The sequence below is a fragment of the Chiloscyllium punctatum genome, chromosome 26 (genome assembly GCF_047496795.1).
Source record: "Chiloscyllium punctatum isolate Juve2018m chromosome 26, sChiPun1.3, whole genome shotgun sequence".
In the NCBI taxonomy this organism is placed as follows: Eukaryota; Metazoa; Chordata; class Chondrichthyes; order Orectolobiformes; family Hemiscylliidae; genus Chiloscyllium; species Chiloscyllium punctatum.
In genome coordinates this window covers 57,320,036-57,343,009 of record NC_092764.1, presented here as the reverse complement: position 1 = coordinate 57,343,009, position 22,974 = coordinate 57,320,036, and the positions used below count along the sequence as shown (strand labels likewise).

The following is a 22,974-nucleotide window of genomic DNA, read 5'->3' as shown; positions in this document are numbered from 1 at the left end:
GAATATTTTGATATAATTTCCATCGTCATTCAACACCACTCCTCTTTGTTGCTGTGCTATTATGAATCGATGCATTCCTTTGGATCAAAATTGCCTTGATGAATAGTTTGCACATGAAGCTTTGGAAGTATTTACTAGGCTCTCCTTGACAGGAGACCTGGGCGCAGCAGACCCTTATGAGTATCTACTCAGTGTGAGGAGATATTCTTCCCTGTAACAGTTGACAAGCCGCCACACCTCATTATGCTGAAGAGAAGGGCCCATCTCGGCCTGTGGGCTTCTGAAAATCTAGACACATACATTAGATGAAAGGGAGCATAGTGTGTGATTGTTCTACTGTCAAGTTACAAGTATTTCATTTTGATTTTGTTTTTAAAAGAATTAAATGTCCACAACCTAGCTTTCATGTCAACTTTTCTTTTTATATTGATTATTTTTGGAATTGCAGTTTTTCTTTATTTTTCCTTGTGGGTTTTCCGTGCAGTTAATGATGTGGCTAATATCAGGGCCGACATTATTGATTCTTTTCAGTTTCCGAGCTGCAAAGGAAGTTTACTCCATCTAACACATCTTTCATATAATACACCTGAAATCTTTTAACTGATATACCTACCACAGATTGAACATAGATAACATGGGTAACCTGTTGTTGCTTCATTTTACTAATTCATTCTACTTTCTGCCTAGGGGAGGATAGTATTTCTAATCAAAACCAGCACTTGCCCTCTGTGAATGAATGTTATTGACATTTAAAGATATAATTTAATTATTTCTGAAAGCTTGTTGATTTTCGAGTCCTAATCTTGGAATTATGTAAACATGGACATCCCTGTTGTTGAGCCTTTCCTCACTTGATTTTTCCACCCATCACTGAACTTTTGCCATCTTCGTAATGTAGATAGAAACATGGAATATAGACCAAGAGCAAGCTATTCAATCCTTTGAGCCTGTTCCACCATTCAGTGTAATCATGGCTGATCATTCAACTCAATATCCTACTCCTGCTCTCTCCCCTTTGACGCTTTTAATCCTAAGAACTAATTTACATCTTTCTTGAAAGTCTTCAGTGTTTTGGCTTCAACAGTTTCCTGCAGCAGTGAATTCCACAGGCTCACTACTCTCTGGATACAAAACATTTCTTCTCACCTCTGTCCTTATAACATCTACCTCTTTATCTTTAGGCTGTGACCCCTGGTTCTGGAATCTTGTGACATACTCTGAGCTAAGACATAGAAATTGAATACATTAGTAAAGCTATGCTTGGGTGTCATTTAGAGTTAAGTGTACAGGACAAACACGAAACAGGGAAGAAAAGTTGTGGGGAGCAGTGAGGTTAAAGAATGAGCAAATCAGTTAGATACTCAATCCAGGAATTTCCTTCTGGGAAGGGGAAAATTAACTGGACACTTTGAGCTACAGACATTGTGCCTCCTGGAGCAGACTCTAACTTCTCAACTTGGATCCATAGTTCCTTAAGCTGCAAACATCTAGCACAGATGTGCTTGCTGTGGAGCACCTCAGTTTCCAGCACCTCCCTCATGTTGCAGCAGCATAACCATATCACACATTATACTTCTATTTAATTTAGTTAATTACGTTGCTTTTGTATCATTGCTCCTATATTTGAAGAGTTGTCTGCTCTTTACTAAATAGAATTTTCATTCTTATTGGAATTCTTTAAAAAGGCCATTATCCAGCATTTTGTTGAGAAGCAAATTTTAAGAAAAAAATAAAGGTAGTGATCTAGTCACAAAATAAAGTCCTTTTACTTTAAATATGAGAAAACCCACCAATCCTATTGACAAGACAGCTACTTTTCCTGAATTCATGTCATGTTGTCATTTGTGATATCACTCGCTACTTGTCTTACTGCAGGTAGACATCTCGATCTGCGACTATTTTTCATCTCCCTCGTGCCTCTCATTAACATACACCCGTTTGAGCCTTAGGAATATAATAAACCTTAATCACTTACCTACATGTTCATCACTTAGCCAGCTTCTTCTTCTGTAGAGATCAAAAATTAATTCCTGGAGGCTGAAAATATTTAGGTAAAACAGACCAAAGACCTCACTGTTCCTCTTCTGAACATAATGAAACACTCAAATTTGGAAATGTATTGTACACCAGTTAGCTACTTACATTTACTCCAAATGCAAAGGCCCATGAAAGAGATGCAGTTTCAGCTTGTTCTTAATCAAGCTATTGTTTCACTGGGATACTTGAAAACCCCTGCTGGCAACTATAGAATTTAAACTGTAGCTTTTTAGTGTAATGCTAACTACAACCTACAAACTAAGTTAGGTTTGTTTTAAAAAAAACCCTATAAGGGCTCAGTCCTAGTTTTTCTTCGCACTTTTCTCCATGGAAATCAGCTGTGTAATGTTAATAATTCTTTCTGTTTTCTTGCAGAGACACAATGGAAACTGTCACAGAATTATATAACAAAGTGGATGAAGGAATCCATGAGCTGGTTATGTTATCTAATAAATGCATTCAGGAACTAGAGTTTTTGAAAGAATTCAAAACACAAGAAAGAGGGTTTAAGGAGGTAAGAGATTAATGAATCAAATGAAAGAATAATGATCCACATGATATCAGTCAGTTCGCACACCAGTTTTGATATTTTGAAAACGAACTGACCAGGAGATGGCTTTTGCCATATGAAGGCATTGTATGGTAAACATTAGGAACCAGAGTGAGCCATTCAACTCCATGACAAGATCCTGGTTGATCTGTATCCCATATGTTTTGCCTGACTTTTTAAAAAAATCATTCTTGGATGACGGTGTCGCTGACTGGACCAGCATTTATCGCCCCATCCCCTAATTGCTCAGAGGGCAGTTAAGAGTCAACCACATTACTGTGGGTAACGAATGGCAGTTTCCTTCCCTGAAGAACATAAGTGAACCAGATGGGCAGCTGTGCTACATATCCTTAACAAAACCCTATCTCCCTTGGCCTTAAACTCCAATTGTACTGTTAAAGATGACTTTTGGGCGAAGAGAATTTCAGATTCATATCATAGTTTATGTGGGTAAAGTGCATATGGTTTCAATTCTGTATATGTATATCCATTTATATATATATTTGGATCTTTAGAAAGAATTTGATGAAGTGCCACAACGCAGGTTGGTTAGCAAATTAGAAATGTTGGGGATTGATAGATCCTTGGATTAGATGTTGGCTAAAAGACAGGAAACAGGGTAGGTATGTTGAGGGTATCTCTCAGATTGGAGAAAAGTTCAAAATGGTATTACCTGGGGGTTGCTGTTGGGACCCTTGTCTTTTCTGATTTATATAAATTTTGATTTGGAGATGGGTGTTGAGGGCAAATTTTCTAAATTTGCAGGTGATTCTAAGCTAGCTAGAATTAAGGATATTGAGGATGATGCGGAGTAACTTCAGAGGGGCATTGACAAATTGGTCAAATGGGCAGACACCTGGTTGTTGAATTTCAGTGTAGAGACATAGGAGGTAGAAGAAACATAGAGACAATAATGAGGCTCAGTGGTCCAATTTTGAGGGGATTACAGGAGCAGAGGAACATTGGGTTCAAGTGCATAATCCACTCAGTTTAAACAAGGCCTCACTCAGCTTAAACAAGGTGTTTTGGGAGTTGACCAAACTTCAGCTGATCATGAGGAGAGGCTATGATCTAATGGTATTATCACTAAACTATTAATCCAAAGACCTGGGTAGTGTTTTGGATCCCTGGATTTAAATCTCACCATGGAAAATGGTGGAATTTGAAATCAGTAATTAGAAAACAAAAATCTGGAATCAAATGATGACTGTGAAACCAATGTCAATTGTCAGAAGATCAATCTGGATTCGAATGTCCTTTAGGGAAGGTAACTACAACCTTACCTGGTCTGGTCTAGCCTACACATGACTCCAGATCCACAACAATGTTGTTGACCCTTAACTGCCCTCTGGGGGGTAGTAAATGTTGGCTTAGCTAGTGACACTGACATCTCCTGACTGAATAAGTAAAAATGTGGGTTTGTGTGGTGGCATGGAGGAAACTGGCAACCCTGGCATAATTCCTGCTGTGCTGTTTTAATTTTTGTCTTTGTAACTCAAGTGAAGGCATTATTTGATTTCGCTGCTCCTTTAGGCACATACGTATAGTTGAGCTTGAAAGTTGTCCTTTGAATATGTCAACTCATATAATCAACTCATTTTTGCCTTCAATCAGAAACTGTTTTGTCAGCAATCAACTGTTTCTCTCATGGTCCCTTTGGCTGTAACTTAAAATCCAATGATCTTCACCCTGAGCTTTGATTTGTTGTTTTTAATTATCATACTTCGCGTTCTGAATTTTAAGTTGTTCACGATTGTCCATTAACGTTAAGGTGTGTGTCAAATATTTTAAAAAGCTGATTTTTTTTTTAACAGATTAAATGTTCTATGCTGGACCTGAGTTTTTGATGGGTGCAGGGGGTGAATGTCAGCAGTTAACTCTATAGCTGTCAACTGAGTATGTGGGTATGGAGGTTGAGAGATTTATTTATTAAAAATTAATGGGAACATCTTATTTATAGATTCCATGCTTTCCTGGTAATTGTGCTATATTTTTCTAAAGAAGAAAACTCTAAAGAAAAAACAATGCTATTACATTATTACTGCATCATTTCATGAAAATGAGTTCGTGAGAATTAAAGATGTAGCCCCTGAAAATCAAGTTGTAGTCACTGGGAAATTATCACAAGGGTCCCAAGAAAGCAACCAAAACATTTTGACCATTGTCCAAAAGTATTCTTCCATTTTGGTATCCCATTGATTTCTAAATAATTCCAAGACATTTGCTTGCACCACTCCAAGCCTGAGTCCTCTGTAAGATAATTTAAAGCCAAAGTTATTGGTCTTGAGTGTATTTGCCCTTGTCAAACATACATCTTTAATACCTTATAAAGACCATTCTGTTTTTCCAAAGAAAACTCTGAAGAACCTAAAACTGTCAGTACCCATCCATGTGTTTAAATTTACATAGTTTCAGCTGAAAATAATCTAATTTTCAAATTTATCATAAGATATAAATATTCCCTTTGATAAATTGAACTTGTTTTCAGCTTGTATTGATCTGCTGACAAATTGAAGGCCAAGATTGATAATTTATTGCCAAACTTCCATATTTACCATGTTTATTAAATATACATGAGTTTGTTTACAAATATGAACAAGGCTTCTATATGTGCAGCTTCCTTTGTGATATTGATATCTTTTTCAGGTGAGTAATTGGATAGAGGAAGTTGGAGAAAAGCAACTGGAGAGATGTAATGAGTTAGAGGATTCACTGGATTCATTGCTAAGGACACAGGGAGAGTTCAAGAGCTTTTGCAATGTTGCTTATGTACGTATAAATTACTTTGGTTGACCAAATAAAATATTTTGACTCCTGTCCTAAAGCGTTTTTCCATTTTGGTATCCCATTGATTCCTAACTAATTCCAAGGCACTTGCGTGCACCCCTCAAGTCTGAGTCCTCTGTGAGATAACTTAAAGCTGAATTTACAACTGAAGAATTGTTTGTCTTATACATTTTAGTGGCAATTAAGATTATGCTTGAAATTAATCAACTTGTCCTTTGGGGACTGATGTACTAGATAAATCTGATTGTTTTGCTGCATAAGTGTCCTATGTGTTGATGCTGCTCCTTTAACAAGGTTGTGTTGTCCTTGATTTTTTACAGAAGTGTTTTGCAACGCAGGTTCCGAAATCTCTGGCTTGATCTACTTGAGGAAGCTTTTAAGTTTAAAAAATATACTTGTAAAATGAAAGGGGAGTGGCCAGTTCTCCCAACTCAGCTTTTCTCTGGTTTGGTTTGGTTTAGTTTTAGCAGTCTGGCTGTTCAGAGCAAGCAGTCAGTCAGTTTTGAGGCGGCTGATCAAAGAAATAGCTACATGGAAAAAAGGTGTTCCATGCTGAATCTCTCTGCCATCTCTTCTGTAGGACCTGTGTTTGATTTTTCCTTTTTTTGTCCAGGAGTGTTTATGGAGATTGTTGCAAGTAGTTGGAACAAGCTGCCTCACTCCTAGAATATCCACTTTACACTTACTTAAAACAGCTAGAAAAGTTAGGGTCCAGGTTCCTTTCTTGAAATGTTTTGAGGGAGTCTGACCTGGTCCATAACATTTAGAACATTAGAACCTAAGAAATAGAAACAGGAGTAGGGTTCAGTCTCTTGAGCCCGCTCTGCCATTTCATATGATCGTGGCTAATCTTGTCTCAGCCAGCCTCACCTCCCCCTTCCTGCCGCCTTCCCATAACCATTTAACCGGTTACTCACTAAAGATCTGTTTATCTCCTCAAATTTATTCTGTGTCCCAGCATCCAGTACATGTGGGGTAGTGAATTCCACCGATTCATGACCTTTTGAGAGAAGTAATTCCTCTCTGTTTTAAGTCTGATACCCCTGAGCCTAAAACTATGATCTTTTGTTCTAGATTGCCTGACATGGGGAGACATCCACTCTGCATCCTCTATAGCATCTTCTTATATACCTTAATTAAATCTCCTCCTGTTTTTCTAAATTCTATTAAGTATTGACCTCATACTCTCTACATAAGACACACCTTTCCTCTGTGGAGTTCAATCTAGTGACTGAACTGCCTCCAGTGCAGCTACATCCTTCCTCAAGGGGACCAAAACTGTACATAGTTCTCCAAATGCGGTCTCACTAAAGCTGTGTAAATTGCAACATTTCGTACTTTTATACTCTATTCCTTTAGCATAAATGCCAAAGTCCTATTTATCCTCCATACTACCTCCTGTACCTGCATACTAGTTTTCTACGGTACATGCACAAGGATACCCAGATCCCTTTCATCAAAGGATTCTGAAGATTCTCTCCATTTAGAAAATAGGTTGCCTGTCTGTTCATCCATGCAAAATGGACAACTTCACACTTATCCACATTAATCTCAATCTGCCAAATTTTGGCCCAGTCACCTAATCTATCCATATTGTAAACAACACCTATTTTAGTGTCACCTGCAACTTTGGCTATAGTACATTCTATTCCTGTATCCAAGTCTTAATATAGATTGTAGCTAATTAGAGCTAGAGGAGTGAACTCTGGCACTCAACTAGTTATAGTTTACAAAACAGATAAAGACATTTTTCTCCAACTCTCTCTTTCTGTTGGTTAGTCAATCCTCTATCCATGCTAATATATTACCTCTACCACCATATGATCTTACCTTGTGTATTAACCTTTTGTGTGGCACCTTATCAAATGCATTTTGGAAGTCTAGATATACTTCATCTACAGGATCTCCACTATCCAAATTGCCTGTTACATTTTCAAACAATACTAGCAAATTAGTTCAACATGATTTACCTTCATAGAACCATGTTGGCTCTGATGCCCGAAACGTCGATTCTCCTGTTCCTTGGATGCTGCCTGACCTGCTGTGCTTTTCCAGCAACACATTTTCAGCTCTGATCTCCAGCATCTGCAGTGCTCACTTTCTCCTCTGATGGATAGTGATTTGATTTTCCAAATATTCCTTACCGCTTCCTTAAAAGATTCCAACAATTTACCAACGCAACCAAATATAAACCTCACTGGACTTCTGAGTTGCAAGTGTGTTGCTGGAAAAGCACGGCAGGTCAGGCAGCGTCCAAGGAGCAGGAAAATTGATGTTTCAGGTCAGAGTCTGTCATCAGGACTTTTGATTTGCATATTTACAGAGTCTTAAAGCAGGCAGGTGTTTCATCCACTAAGATAGGCTGCTCCTAAAATGTCAGCACTAAGTGGCTTCCTGCCCATAATCTCATTGAGACATTTTGGGAACTTAAAATTAACTCCTTGGAGATTTTTCACAGTATTTCAATAAAGCTTCATCAAGGAAGTTGTATTCAACTTTTGTTTTCTCTCACTGTGTGTTAAAGACAACGAGAAAAAATTCAAAGTCTATTAAAATGATCCATAACTAAAACTTTCAATTTTGCAATCACTAAATGAACTAGCTCTTCTTACTTTTGAAAAAGTTTAGACTAGGCATTTAAAATTACAAAAGGTTGTGGATTACCTTAACAGAAAGATTTCGTGGTCTAAATGGGTTAGAGAAAATGAAGGGATCGGGTGTTTAAATTGGTGCATTCATTGGTCAGTTAGGAGCATAGCGCATACTCAGACTATACATTCCAAATTCAGCTCCCACCTGGTACTGATCTGCTTCTGTAATCCAGTTTAGTGCAAAAGAGCTGCCACAATGTCTCCATTCATTCCTGTTCAAATCTTAGTCCAGTCCTGATTACGTCTTTGAAATCAGGCATATATAAAGAATGATCCTGCGAAGTTCAGGTTGACATCCCCATCTCATGCTCAGGAAAAGAAGTTAAAAGTGAAGTTGGATCCTGCCGGTTTGGCATAATTAAAAATGCTTCCACCTCCACCTTCCCTGCCAAATTTCAACCAGTTGGATAAAGACTTGCAGATCTCTTTATCAAAATTAATCGTGGAACAGTTGTTAGCTGTCAGCACCATTGTTTCAAGGAGCTGGGTTGAAATATACCTCAGATTTCTGATAGATAGTTTCACTGAAGAGTTAAGAATTTTAAAGTCACCTTCGCATCAGTGAATTAAATTCATTGTACATTGTAAAAGTTCAAAGTATTTTGTTGGTAAAGTGAGGGTTGTTTCAAGATTGTCAAAGAAAAATGTAAACCAGGCTCTGCTTCATACCTAATACATTATGAGCCGAATATTTGATCCTTGCCAGTCGACATGTACGCAAGTCACCTGTATGTTTAGGTTTGTTAACTGTACAATATAGTATTTTGCAACGATATAGACAAATTTAATTTAATTTTTTTGACATGCTGGTATATTAAGTTGTTCACTTTGCTTTTTTTTAGCTCCCTATACTAAGTTCTCCAAGTTCATATATCTTACATTCCTGAGCTGCTATCTTTGAACTGAACAGTCAGCCAGTTAGTTTTTAGTTTCCCTCTGTTCCCTCCAGATTTCCCAAATTTTGAGGGTGCAACTTTCTTAATTTAAGAATGCCTTTTAATTGCTTTAATTGTCCCTCTTCATTTGGTGCTTTAGAATATTGCTGTTATCATCTTTAAACAACTTGAACAGTGATTTGCACTTAGATTTCTTGGCAAGGAAGTGTAAATGGTAAATATCTGTTAATTTACACTCCTGGGTAATACGGTGATTGCTGTTAATATATTCAACTTGATTTTGAAAAGAGCTAGCGAATCAAATTTCTTAAAATACGTATGTTAATGTTAAAGGAGTTTAATTGTTCAGTAGCAGCAAATCAATGTTTCACAGCAATGAGATTAAATTTGATTCTTCTTTGAGTCAAAGACGTTGCACTGTAATTGGAAAATGGAGAGGGCTGACATGTTTGGGTCAGAGAATTGATCAAGAAATTCACAACTGACCAGTTGTTTTGAATAACTGAAGCTAGTATTCTTGCTATTGCCAGACTTCAATGTAAAATAATTAGTCATTTTATAATTAAGAATTGCCCAACTGTCATTGTCTACTCAAATTTTCAGAAGAACCACAGAAGTCATTGAGGTGAAGGCTTTGCCCACCAGCTTGTTTTAAGTCAACTTTTGTGTGGACTGCTTTTCTATGCATTAATTTATTTTTTAAAGTTAGAGTCAATGGAATGATAAAGTCCAATTAAAATTAAAGTGCTAATTAGCTGAAATTAGAAGAACATTTTAGAAGAAAATGTATAGTTTAACCTTTGTGGTTAAAAATGTAATTTTTTGATACTTGTACCATGTTAAAAAATTTATTGGATTGATTGTTTTAGCCTTTTCATTGCTTTCTGACATTGTCTGGAGTAACATATTGAAATTAGATCTCCAAGTAGCTGGACAGTCTTTAGGGCATGGCATGGTTTTTTTTTAAATTATAATTTCTGAGAAATAATGCAGCTTTTCTTAAAAACACTTAAGGCACATTCTTTTAAAATTAATGTTCTTTTTCAATGTTAATACCTTTAACCATTATTGATTTATTTTATTCCAACTATATTGAACATATGTGCTTCAGTGTCATTTTGCATAGAGCGATATTACATTGGCCTGAAGTTATGATTCAGTGTTATAATAAAGTAAAATACATCTCCCAATACTATATTGAAGATGACATTTAACTTTGACTTTTAACCATGGAATTGTTCAGGTCATATGAAACAATGTTGATTTGTTGTTTATGAAGTATGCTAACTGTTAAGTTAGGAAATGACAGCAGCTAAATAATTAAATGATCTGTTTTACTTTTTCCAAGACAAGACTTCTCTAGAAAAATATTATGTTTTTGGAAAGTTTTGAAAAGATATCCTATTTCATTATAGGAGTATTGCAGGAAAGGCAAAGAACTTTTGAAGAGGCTAGGCCAGTGGCAAGACTTCAGATCACCAGCATTGCATGTTTTTGAAGAAAAGTTGCAGGCACACAGAAAACAGTATGATGAATTTCTAAAGAACCTGGATGAATGCAGACTAAAGATTGACAAGACTTTAAAATTGCACAAATTCTTTGACAAGGTAAGTGGAATGATAAATAATTTGTTTTAAAGTTATTGCAACGAAGGATTTAAGAAATGAACTAAAGTGCTCATTGCTTAGTGTGGCTTCAGCAAATTATTTGATAAATGTTTGCAATAATATGTACATTTATTCTGTTACATCTTCCAGCACAAGCACTAAATTATGATATAAGAAAGAAGAGTTGAAGAAGGTCATTTGCCCCCCTTTAAGCCCGCTTTCATTTTTAAAACTTTGGCTTACATACATTTGCTTTTCCAGCTGGTTACTGTATTCACAATTAATTTTGAATGATTGTGTACAGGGAAACCCAGGTTCCTCTGGGTATCAACAACAGTATTTAAAAATATATTCTGTTTTTCTATTTTTTTTGTCCCACTTCACATTTCTGCAAATTATTCCATTTGTATCTATCTTACAAATTGTTTGTCTCATTTTGTAGCACCTTAGCATCTCCTTCACTGCTTGCTTTCTGTCTTAGCTATATTGTCAGTAACTCTGCATGTATAGTATTACATTTGATCCCTTCATCTTAAATCATTGATATGTAATATAAGTAGTGAGATTGTGGTACAGATTGTGGCCTGACATCCTGAAAATTACTAGTTTATTTCCCATCTTTATGTCCCATCTGTTAAACAATCCTCAATCCATGCCATTTTATTTCACCTTATTCACAAATCCTCTTTTTAGTAACCTCTGAAATAACCTGTCTTAAGACCATAAGGCATAGGAGTGGAGTTAGGCCATTCAGCCCATCAAGTCTGCTCCACCACTCTATCATAGTTGATACTTTTCTCAACCCCATTCTTCTGCTTTCTCCTGTAACCCATGATCCCCTTGATATTCAAGAATCTATCTATCTCAGTCTTAAATATACTCAATGACCTGGCCTCCACAGCCTTCTGTGGCAATGAATTCCATAGATTCATCACTCTCTTGCTGAAGATGTTCTTGCTTATCTCCATTCTAAAAGGTCTTCCCATTACTCTAAGATGTGACCTTGGGTCCTAGTCTCTCCTACCAATAGACGCATATTGCCAACATCTACTCTGTCCAGGCCATTCAGTATTCTGTAGGTTTCAATTAGATCCTCCCTCGTCCTTCTAAACTTGAGCGAGTATAGACCCAGAATCCTCAAACATTCCTCGAATGTTGAGCTTTTCATTCCTGGAAAAGGCGAGGACTGCAGATGCTGGAGATCAGAGCTGAAAATGTGTTGCTGGAAAAGCACAGCAGGTCAGGCAGCATCCAAGGAGCAGGAGAATCGACATTTCGGGCATGAGTCCTTCTTCAGATTCATTCCTGAAGAAGGGCTCATGCCCGAAACGTCAATTCTCCTGCTCCTTGGATGCTGCCTGACCTGCTGCGCTTTTCCAGCAACACATTTTCTGCTTTTCATTCCTGGGACCATTCTCGTGAACCTCCTCTGAACATGCTGCAATACCAGTACATTCTTCCTGAGATATGGGGCTCAAAGCTGCACACAGTACTCCAAATGTGGTTTGACCAGAGCCTTATAGAGCCTCAGAGGTACATTCCCTGCTTTTATAGTCAAATCCTCTCAAATGCCATAATTACATTTGCCTTGCTAACTACTGACTCAACCTGCAAGTTTACCTTGAGAGGATCTCACTAGAACTCTCACGTCTCTTTGCGCTTCAGACTTCTGAATTTTCTCCCCATTTAGAAAATAGTCCATGCTTCTTCCTACTAAAGTCCATGGCCTCACACTTTCCCACATTGTACTCCATCTTCCACTTCTTTGCTCACTCTCCTAACCTGTCCAAATCTTTCTGCAACTTCCCCGCCTCCTATGCTACCTTTGTTTCATCTGCAAACTTAACCAGAATGCCCTCAGTTCCTTCATCTAAATTGTTAATGTATAAAGTGAAAAGTTGTGGTCACATCATTGAGCCTTGCGGTCACTTGTCATTGGCTACCGTCCTGAGAAGGACCCTTTTATCCTCACTCTCTACCAGACAGCCAAGCTTTTATCCATGTTAGCACCATTCCTGTAACTCCATAGGACCTTATCTTATTCAGTAGCCTCCTGTGTGGCACCTTGTCAAAGGCTGTCTTGAAGTCCAGGTAGATAACATCCTTTGGCTCTCCTCGGTCAAACCTGCTCAGTACTTTCTCAAAGAATTCCAGCAGATTTGTCAGGCATTACCTTCCCTTGATGAAACCATGCTGACTTTGCCCTATTTTGCCATACATTCCCAAGTATTCAGAAATCTCTTCCTTCAAAATGGATTCCAGGAGGTTACCCGTGACCCAGGCTAGGCTAATCAGTCTGTAATTTTCCATCTTTTGCCTTAGTCTGTTTTTAAACAGGGGTGTCACATTAGTGATTTTCCAGTCCTCTGGGAACCTCCCTGATTCTAGCAATTCCTGAAAGATCACCACTAATGCCTTCACTGTCTCTTCAGCTGTCTTCCTTAGAATTCTGGGGTGTAGTCCATCTGGTCCAGGTTATTTATCCATCTTCAGGCCATTCAGCTTTCCTAGCATCTTCTCCTTGGTGACAGCTCTGCCTTGTTACTTTCTTGAATGTTTGGGATATTACATGTGTCTTCCACTGTGAAGACCTATGCAAAGTAATTATTCAGTTCCTCAGCCGTTTCCTTGTTCCCCATTACTATCCAGCGTCAATTTCCAGCAGCCCAATGTCTACTTCTGCCTCTCCTGTGCCCTTTATATGTCTAAAGAAATTCTTACAGTCTTCCTTTATATTACTGGCTAGCTTACCCTCATATTTAATCTTCTCCCTTCTTATTGAGCTCTGTTAGTCTTTGTAAGCTTTCCAATCCTCTGGTTTTCCATTGCCCTTGGCCACATTATATGCTTTCTCTTTTGCTTTTATGCTATCCCTGACTTTCCTAGTCAGCCATGGTTGCTTTATCCAGCCTGACCATACTTCTTTTCCCTTGGGATGAATTTCTGCTGTGTCTCCTGAATTACTCCCAGAAGCTCCTACCCTTGCTGTTCCACTGTCTTTCTTGCTAGGCTCCTCTCCCAATTGATTCTACCCAGCTCCTTCCTCATGTTTCTATCTTCTCCCTCTCAAATTGCAGAGCAAATTCAGTCATATTATGATCACTGTCTCCTAAGGATTCCTTCACCTTAAGCTCCCTTATCAAGTCAGCCACATTGCACAACCCTAAATCCTGTATTTTGCCTGTTCCCTAGTGGGTTCCACACAAGCTGATCTTATGGCATCTTATCAAATGCTTTCTTCATCCGTATTGTCTCTCTTATCTACAAGTTACAGCCACAAGCAGCAAATGTTGAGCATAACTTTCCTTTCCTGAGTGTTCTGTTACCATGCCCCTAATGAGAACTTGGTAAAAGCATGAGCCAAAAAAGGAAAGGTAGATTTCACACAGAGGGTGAGGGGTGCATTTTACAAGACTATAATACATCTTCAAGTCCAACAATCTTCATGTTCCATGTATTAATATTGAAAAATTAGTTGCCAGTTCATCCCATTGTGTTTTCCGCTTGTCCTTTTGGTTCCTTGTTTGCCTGTTGCATGTATTGTTGAAAGGACAGTCATATGAACTTTCTCAAGCTACGGTCTAAATTCCATTATATATGACCACACGGAAGGATACACAAGAATAATGTAAGGTGTCTTGCCCACAGTTTTCCATGTTTTCAATGCTTAAGTCCCAAGATCAATTTCTTTTAGTAAGTCTTAAACAAAAAAGCAAAAAAACTGTGGATGCTGGAAATCAAAAATAAAAACAGAAATTGCTGAAAATCCTGCCAAACCTGCTGAAGTTTTCCAGGAATTTCAGTTTATGTTTAAAAAAAGTCCTGCTGCTTCTTATAATAGAACAATCTGGAATACAATGTTTATTTGCAAATGTCAAAATGTTACCTACGCAGCTCTGTTTTTATTCTTTTATGGGATGTGAAGTTAACAAAACCACCTGGATGAACTCCAGCATGTTTTAGTCATGAATCAGGAGTGTTGACAAATTAAACAACTGAAGAAAAACAAAAATTATAATCAGTACAGACAACTGCCCCAAACATCCTGACCTCATCAGCCTTAAAAGTCAAGCTGACATTCTTGTCTCTCAACACCACGATTATGCTCCAGGTAATGGATAAGAGGTGATAAGGAACCTAAAATCAACCACAGAAGCCAGCTGATTTCTCACTTTATCAAGGCCATCAATAAGGAGGAGTTCAACCCACCCCTTCCAGAAGATAGCTGTTCGTGGTCAAGAAGGTGTAGGAGCTGGGGATAGAAGCCATAATTGTAAACTAGTTCCACTATGCTGTGTTCAAAAGACGACAACTGAGCAAGATGCAGAGAATGAGTCGGGAACAAACAGTCCCATGACAAGGCTTTTTCAATTGCCTGAGGAAGGCTGGCATGGAATTTCAGCCAAGACAGACATAGAAACTTATATTTGAGGTAGACAACATCACATGTTGCAAAATGGGACAGATAGGTGAAACAACCATTGATACAATACACTCTTCAATTGAGGAGGTTTGTCAATGCTGCCCACTTATCTGCCCAACTCCAAATCTGAAGTTGCAAAGACTATAGAAATGCTCTGAAATGTTGCAGTGCAACATGAAAACTCAATGTATTTCTCTGCATTGACAACATAGCAGACTATATTGCACTCATCCAAAGAAAGCAAGCTAAAGAAAAAAGAGCTAACTGCAAACATTTTTCATTGCCTTTTATTGTAAAAGGTTAGGCCATTATAAGTTTGAAAAACCATCTCAAATTGAAAAATAAAGATGTTTTTCACATAGTTACTGTGTCACTGTTTTTGATTGTTTTCTGATAGACTTCATTTGTAGGCAAAATATAGCTATGTAGGGCTTCCTCAGGATATGTAGGATATGTGTTATATCCTTCTGGTCAGCTTGATTGGGCCCCAGTTTAAGATCTCATCTAAAATCCAATACCAGCAATGTGGTTGAACTACTTCAGTACTTCAACCTGGATTATTGGTGAAATCCAGAGTAGGGTCCAGATGAGAATTTCACACTGAAAAAGGCAGACTCTTATGAAGATGCATGTTCCTTAGCTTACCATTCTCTTCATAATTTTATAAGTCTGATTGTTTACCAACCCAGATGAATTACATTTTATTGCAGTAATCATGGGAATTTCACACTTACACTCTGACATAAAACTGCTGTTGTAGATCAGTTGCTTATTTTAGAAATTAACAATTCTGTTGAAGTACGATTTTTAAATTGGAGAATGTAACTTCCTAGTTTATTTATACTTGTTTGCAGCATTAGAATTGCCAATATTTTAGAGAGTCAATGAACAGGATTTTTCAGGTGACAGTTTTTCTAGACATAATCAGCAAAGAATGCGTCCATGCCAATACTATTGTCCCACAGCAATTTAATGATATAATCTAATTGCCTGACAGCTTAGTACTGCCAGTTATGGCGTGGACAAAATTAGCACTACAGGCAGCTGCTGACTTTCAGTCCTAGTGTCCAGGCGCAATTAAATGCAGATGGCTTCACTGCAGAAGGGAGAGGTGAAGTTTATGGGTCTGTGGAGAAGAGTTTCGCAGTGTTTATGATGAAGTTGACAGGGGCAATAAACATACCCATAGGGGACAAACTTTCCTTGACCGAGGCTAATGTTCAGTCTGGATAGAAGACAATTGAAAGAGGCACCTCTGGTCGCCACACCATCAACTCCCCCCCATCTATCTCCTCCCTACCACGCATGAATACTTCCCCTTAGCCTGAAAATAAGACATGGTGCGAAGCATCCCCTAATTGGTCATTTGTTGTCCATTTCAGGGTCTTAGTTGGGGCAAGGCTGGCACATTGTCCTAGGCACTCCCATCTCTGAATAAAATTGCAACTAGGGCTAGGCAGGCGAGAGAGCAGTAGAAGTGCATCTGGGGATTTCTTCCATTTTCCCCACTTGAGCCCAATGTGTGTGATAAGTATTTTGACAGTTACAAAGTTTGAAAAACAACTCCACGTATTTGCTAATTTAATAAAAAATTTACCCCTGGTATATGTTTAAATTAAGGGATTGCAATCAGATCTATGTGACATTTCTGATCATAAATAATTTCCATGAAGCTGTAAAGGCACCCCTTGTTAAAAGTTTCAGTTGAAAGCAGAAGTTTTCCCATCATTTGCATGCTGTGAGAATACTGCACAGTCTAACAGACATCCCCTTAGCAACTGGCCTGATTATGATCAAGGTAGGTGGAAGAGAGTAACCACCCATTTCTATACCTATTCAAATCATTGTAACCACAACATCTGTATTACATGATGCCTTTAATGGCATAATACAGCAACTATGGCCACATCCAAGTTAAATCTACTTTCAAATTGCATTTTTATCAGGCATTCTGTCTGCTTTATATAAGTACCTAATTGAAATGCATCAAGGATTTAGGTTATATGTTACACGATTCTTTGAACTACATTGCAGTTATAACAAGAAACATTATTCCTGTTGAAATATATACTGAGCAAAAGGATTTGATTTCCAATTTTGAGCAAGAAGCTTCCGTATATGAGCTGCAGAGATGTTTACAAATTCATGTGCTCTCCCCACTAACCCAAACGAACAGCAAAGTTCTGTTCAGCTTCTCTATTTGCAGGAATATTTGCAGAGAACTTGCATTTTAATATACAACTCAAGACGCTTTCCAAATATTATTACTGACAACGTTCTATCAACATAATATTCGACCTACAAAAAGAACAACCTGTTGCTGAATTCTCATTAAGGCTGTGTGGGATAATTCAATTCAGCATGTGACCAGTTGCTAAGATCTCTCTCTAAAACATGTCTAGTAATTAGTATGAGTACCGCAATGGTAAATTACAACTTTTTTGTCTTTACATAAGCCTGCTGAAAACAGGAATGTTCGATTAAATATTTTTGACCTTTAAGAGAACTTAAATTATTCATTGTCGAAAGTTATTGTCAAGATAATTCAAAATTACTTGGCTTTAGTTTAAAGGAATAGAATGTTAACCAGTCTGAACTATTGTTCTGATAGTTACATGTACTTATCTCTGAGTCTAATCATGGAATTGCCTCACATGATAAATATTAAATTATTCTTAAATGTGATTGGATTAGAGATGGTAGAATAGAAATGTTTTGTCTGTTGAGTGCAAAAGTGTGCCAACCCTACACTGTGGTCTAAAATTGAGTTGACTATATTCGTTAACCCATTGGCAAGCATAGTATTGTTTTATAAGTTGTTTCTTTTCACTGAGGCTATATCTTGAATACAGCCAGAGCATTCAGGGTGGCCCGTCTTTGTTGGTTGTAACAGTTCTGTGTATAAATAGATTTGCCACATTTTAGCCAGTTCACAGTGTAGGCACTCAAAATAAAACTGCCCATGTTTCAGCACTAAATTACCAGTGTTGCTCAGGGAGCTTACAAAAATGACTGGAGTGAGCAAAAGGGAAAGGAGTACTCTTGTGAGATTAAGATAAAGGCACACTGTTGGAGAGAAAAGTAAGCTTTGTTCTTTAAGTGGTTGTACTGAAACTGAGCTGGCAGAGCAGCTGCTTCTACTAGGTGCCCTGAGTGGAAAATTGTATCAATTACAGTCACTGCACCTTGATGAGGAAAAAAATAGCCCATTTTGCATGTAATAAATTATGATTGAAATATGTACACCAACTTTACCTCAATTTTTTTTCTCATTTTTGCAGTATGCACTGGTAAATTTGTTGGTCTTTGTTTTAATTATTTTTTCCAGTACTCTCTTTATCCTAATTATCAATCCCGATAGTCTAATTGTGTTTCTGATCGCCTCCTGCCACTGACCATAGAACTTTCAAAACTCTTGCGTCATTAAACTTGGGCTTTGCTCCATTGCAAGAGGTCTTAGTTTAAGCTGGCATACTATGTAAGTGCTTGATGTTAGTTACTCATTATAGTACATTTATCCACATTAAAAACCAGAGGCAATTGCATTCCCTCCTGCATCTGGATCAGGTTGTAATTATTTTCCAAAAGGATCTGATATCAACACAGATCTTGATGCTATCTATGAACAGGTGCCCAATAGCCCCAATATTTTCACCAAAATCATTTTGAGGAGTAATGACCAAAACATCAATCTTTGTAGGATTGCACTTGTAATACGTCTCCATGTGATATTGTCACCAATAACAGTGGATCTTTTGTCAAAGAATGCAAGGAGAATCATCAATCCCCAGTTTCATGGGGGCACCCTAAACCTTTGTTGTCCCATGACAGTCAGGATCACGTACGGAGGCTGAACTGACCAACTGTGGATCAGATTTCAAACAGACCATGGCAGCCATTAGTGTAGCTGTTACTCAAGCACTGTAGCTTCAGTTTGGAAGATCTTAGTTTGAAAACAATTTGGAATGTCTCAGGAGAAACAGAGGCCTGAAAACTCTGATGTGGACCTGTTGATCCTCCTGGAAGCTGTAAGAAGAGAGGAGGAAGATTCTGTTTAGAATATGGCAGGAGCAGGCCACCCACCCTAGCTAAGTCGGCATAGCTGACACAGGAAAGAATTGAATCCAGCATGACCTGATGTACTCTGGTGAGATGTGTGCATCCCCCAATCCTGACGACCAACCCTAGGTACTCACCTTCCACCATATATATTAGCAAATGCTTCAGGATGCCTGGCTCCGAATATGGGAGAAATGCACTTGATGCTCCTCAGAATGGTTTAGATCTGTGTTGTTGCTGAGAACTTGCTGGCTTTGGAACATACTGTTTCTAATGAATGGGAGCAACTGGCAATAGAAGACAACAGTGCCATATCATTCCTTTTCCTTGCGGGAGAAGCAGGCACATAATTCGTAGGAGAGGGCCTAGACTGTATGGTTGGAGCCAGGAAGGGGGGAGCAGTGAATATGGCCAAGACAATGGACTTGTACCATGAGGAAATTGGGAACAGCAAAATGGGCATTTGTGATTTTTAAGAAATTCATTCATGGAATGTAGACACTAGAATTTTTTTGCCTATCCCTAGTTGCCCTTGAGAAGGTGATGGTGAGTGTTTCTTGAACTGCTACAGCTGATATGTTGTAATTAGACTCACAATACCATTAGGGAGTGTGTTCCAGGATTTTGACCCAGTGATACTGAAGGAATTGTGATATATTTCCAAGTCAGGATGGTGAATGATTTTTAGGTGTTGATGTTTCCTTGTATTTGCTGCCCTGGTCTGTTTGAGGTGGAATTGTAGTGAGTATGGAAGGTGCTAAGGAGCCATGGTGAATTTCTGAAGAAAGTGCAAAGACTCCTTGCCCATCTCAAAACAGCTTCTTTGCTGGTTGATCCTGTACTGAGGTCATGGCTACTATGTATTTTCTATCCCATTTTTCCATTCTCTACTCCCTTTGATGCCCAGTAATCTGTCCTTTGCCCTTTGTGATGAGCTTGTTGCCTCTCATCCCTGCAGGATTCAATATCTGAGAGTCTCTCTACCAATCCCATCAATTGCTCTGCTTGTATAGCAATTGTAACAAGGTCAGCCAGTTGGACTTCATAAAATATGAGTTCCCTGATTGGGACTGGTAAGCTGGCTGGCATTAGAAAAGGTGAATATCAGAGATACTGGTGACTGATTCTGTATGAGGTTGTACTATAGTCAAGGACAGTTCATGTGCAACTAAAGGGTGACTTGGTGATGGGATACCGACCCCTGTGGAGTTATTTCAGTGGTGATGAGAATAAAGCACAATCCTAAAGAAACTCGCTTGCAACAGTCATCTTTGAATTGGGGCAATCCTTTCTTGTATCCTGCCTTTATTTGGGAAGCTTGGACTCGTTCAGCCTTGCTGTCAAGGACTGGACCTATTATGTGGAAAGAATATGTTATTTTTCTGTGTGCAAATGACATAATGGCAGACAAAAAACAATAAGTAGTTCTTCTGACAGCCTCAGAGCTGCAGCTTCTTCTGCCATTGGGAGCCTAACTTTCACTGAAAATATACTATATACTAAAACCTTTCAAGAAGTGACTGACATAGTTAAGGAATATTATGACCCCAAGCCTCCAATTCTGAGACATATCACTTTTACTCTGCAAATTGAGGGCAAGGGGAATACGTATCGGGATTTTTTATTAGATGAAGTCTGATCTTCCCAAACATTCTAGTGGATGAAACAGCTTCAGGAACTCCAATTCCAGTCACAAGACTCCGCCATGCAAGAGACAGTTTGACACAGGGACAAAGTTTGGTGTAGAAATCATGGAAATGGCCCCATATGAGTAAGAGGCATGGTCAAAGCGAGGTCAGGACCAGTGACATACAAAGTTTTGTGTAGGGGTGACTGTCCTGAATGAGCATGTGAACCATATGAAAGCCACAACTTCTCAAACAGTGTGGAAGTAAACTGTGCCCTGCTCCTTGAAACCATCAGAAATGGTGTCAGAACCCATGGATTCACCCTCTCCATAAATGTTGTCAAGTCTACAGAATCAGAGATGGACATAACGGAGGTAGCCACCTCGACACCTTTGCCACTGGAAGAGAATGAAATTTGACTGAGGTGTTCCTGGCATAAGAAATGAACTCCCTTGTATTACACAATGCCCATGTCAGATGCTGAGTCAGAGGAACCTGACCCAGTGCTGAAACACCTTCAGAGGCTATCCAAGAAAAAGAATCACCCTATGTTCATGGACGCTGAGGGGGAGGGATGTAGGGCCACACTGAACCTCAGAATATGAGTTTCCTAGTCCAGTCAGAGACTCCTGACTGACCTGTAAAAAGGTTAAGTATCAGGGATACTGACATTCTGGTGCCTGACTCTGTATGAAGCAGGATGGACAGTCAAAAACTGCTCATGTCTAAATAAAGGGTGAGTTGGTGATGGGATATCGACCACTGCGGAGTTATCTTCACTTGTCCTCTGGTGGCACCTTTTTGATAGTGATTGAGAGACCCATCTCTTAAACAGCTTTAATCTCGTGATGATGAAAACATCCTACACTGCTCAGGTGCCTAATGCCTACACACCTCACCATCTTTACTAATCCAGTAACATCTGTTTTCTCAATGGTCAAATCCCACCTCTTCGATCATGTCCAGGTAATTCTCTGGGACAACCATGATCAGCTTCTCAGCGTTTGTTCACCTCCATTCAAGCTGGACTGCGCCAAATAATGAGTTCAGCCCATGTGTCCTCCTGAAAATTGGAGTGTGCTCCTTAATGAGTTCACAATGAGTTCTTTTTAATGTTAATTCTCCATCTTAATGGTTCAGGCAAGATCACCCCCACCCTATATGATGTCTAGTGTTGGTGTTACTGTCCTGATTCTACCCCAAGTGCAAAAGTTTCAAGTGGCTGTTTTGTAAATCCCTGCTATCAATATTTATGTGACTATCTGTGAAGAAAGTGTCATGTTCACTTATAATATTGAATATCCACATCATCTGGCCAAAAATATGCAAGGGACTAACATTGAAGCCCACATCATTGGTGAGGAACTGGCAGGAATAAAACTATTTCCTATCAATGTATCAGTGTGTTTAAGAAGGGTCAAGGTGTTAATGTGTACAAAAGGGGAAGGGACAAGAATCGGACAAAAGGGACAAAAGGAGCAGAAGTGAGAACTGAAAGGTCAAATGTGATCAAAAACAAAAGCTAAAATTTTAAAACAAACCTCTCAATATTTCATCAATTGATCACTCTCAGCAGTGTGGTGCATCTTTTTAAAGTTGCTCTGTTTGTCTACACTGTATTGAAATTACTGTATTCCATCATTCTGTGGTATCTAAACTTTTTTTTTAAATTTACGGAGTGTGGGCATTTATTGCCTGTCCTTAATTGTCCTTGAGAAGGTGGTCGTGAGCTCCCATTCTGAGCATGGGTATAGTAACAGCGCTGTCAGAAAGGGATGATGTGGAAATGCCGGTGTTGGACTGGGTGGACAAAGTTAGAAGTCACACGACACCAGGTTATAGTTCAACAGGTTTATTTGAAATCACTGGACCCAAAACTATAACGTTGATTTCCTTCCACAGGTGCTGCCAGACCTGCAGTTTTTGCAGCAATCTGTTTTTATTTCTGAATTTTTAGCATCCTTCTTTGGGGTTATTTTTTCTTTACATTAATAAGTTGTTTTCTTCTAAATCTATCTATTTTATATATTCACCACTCATCACAGATACTAGATTTGGGTAATATTTAGTCACAAAGGAATTCATGTGATTTTAACATCTTGGCATATTTTCTCATACTAATGAGTTTAGAGAAGAGTTTTTACTAAAATGTATGCATTAAGAAATTATTTTTATGACAGTAATATAGCTTTCAATGCATTTTTATGCAACTGTTAATCTATCAAAACAGCTTTAAATAAACTGTTAAATAAACTGATAAAAGCTGACTACTTAAACCATAACCAACTAACCAGATTGCAACCAAAATCCTCAAATGATTAATATCTGCAACAAGG

At 38.4% G+C, this 22,974-nt stretch overlaps 1 protein-coding gene across 5 annotated transcripts in view; it reads left to right on the top strand.

Moving 5' to 3' along the window:
* Positions 1 to 22,974, top strand: part of plekhg4 (pleckstrin homology domain containing, family G (with RhoGef domain) member 4) — a 242,182-nt gene that overhangs the window by 145,199 nt on the left and 74,009 nt on the right. For all 5 annotated transcript variants that reach the window (XM_072547479.1, XM_072547481.1, XM_072547478.1 and 2 more), the window contains 3 exons: positions 2,413 to 2,551; positions 5,234 to 5,356; positions 10,337 to 10,528. In XM_072547479.1, the coding sequence (XP_072403580.1) occupies positions 2,413 to 2,551; positions 5,234 to 5,356; positions 10,337 to 10,528 (454 nt within the window). The remainder of the gene's footprint in view (positions 1 to 2,412; positions 2,552 to 5,233; positions 5,357 to 10,336; positions 10,529 to 22,974) is intronic.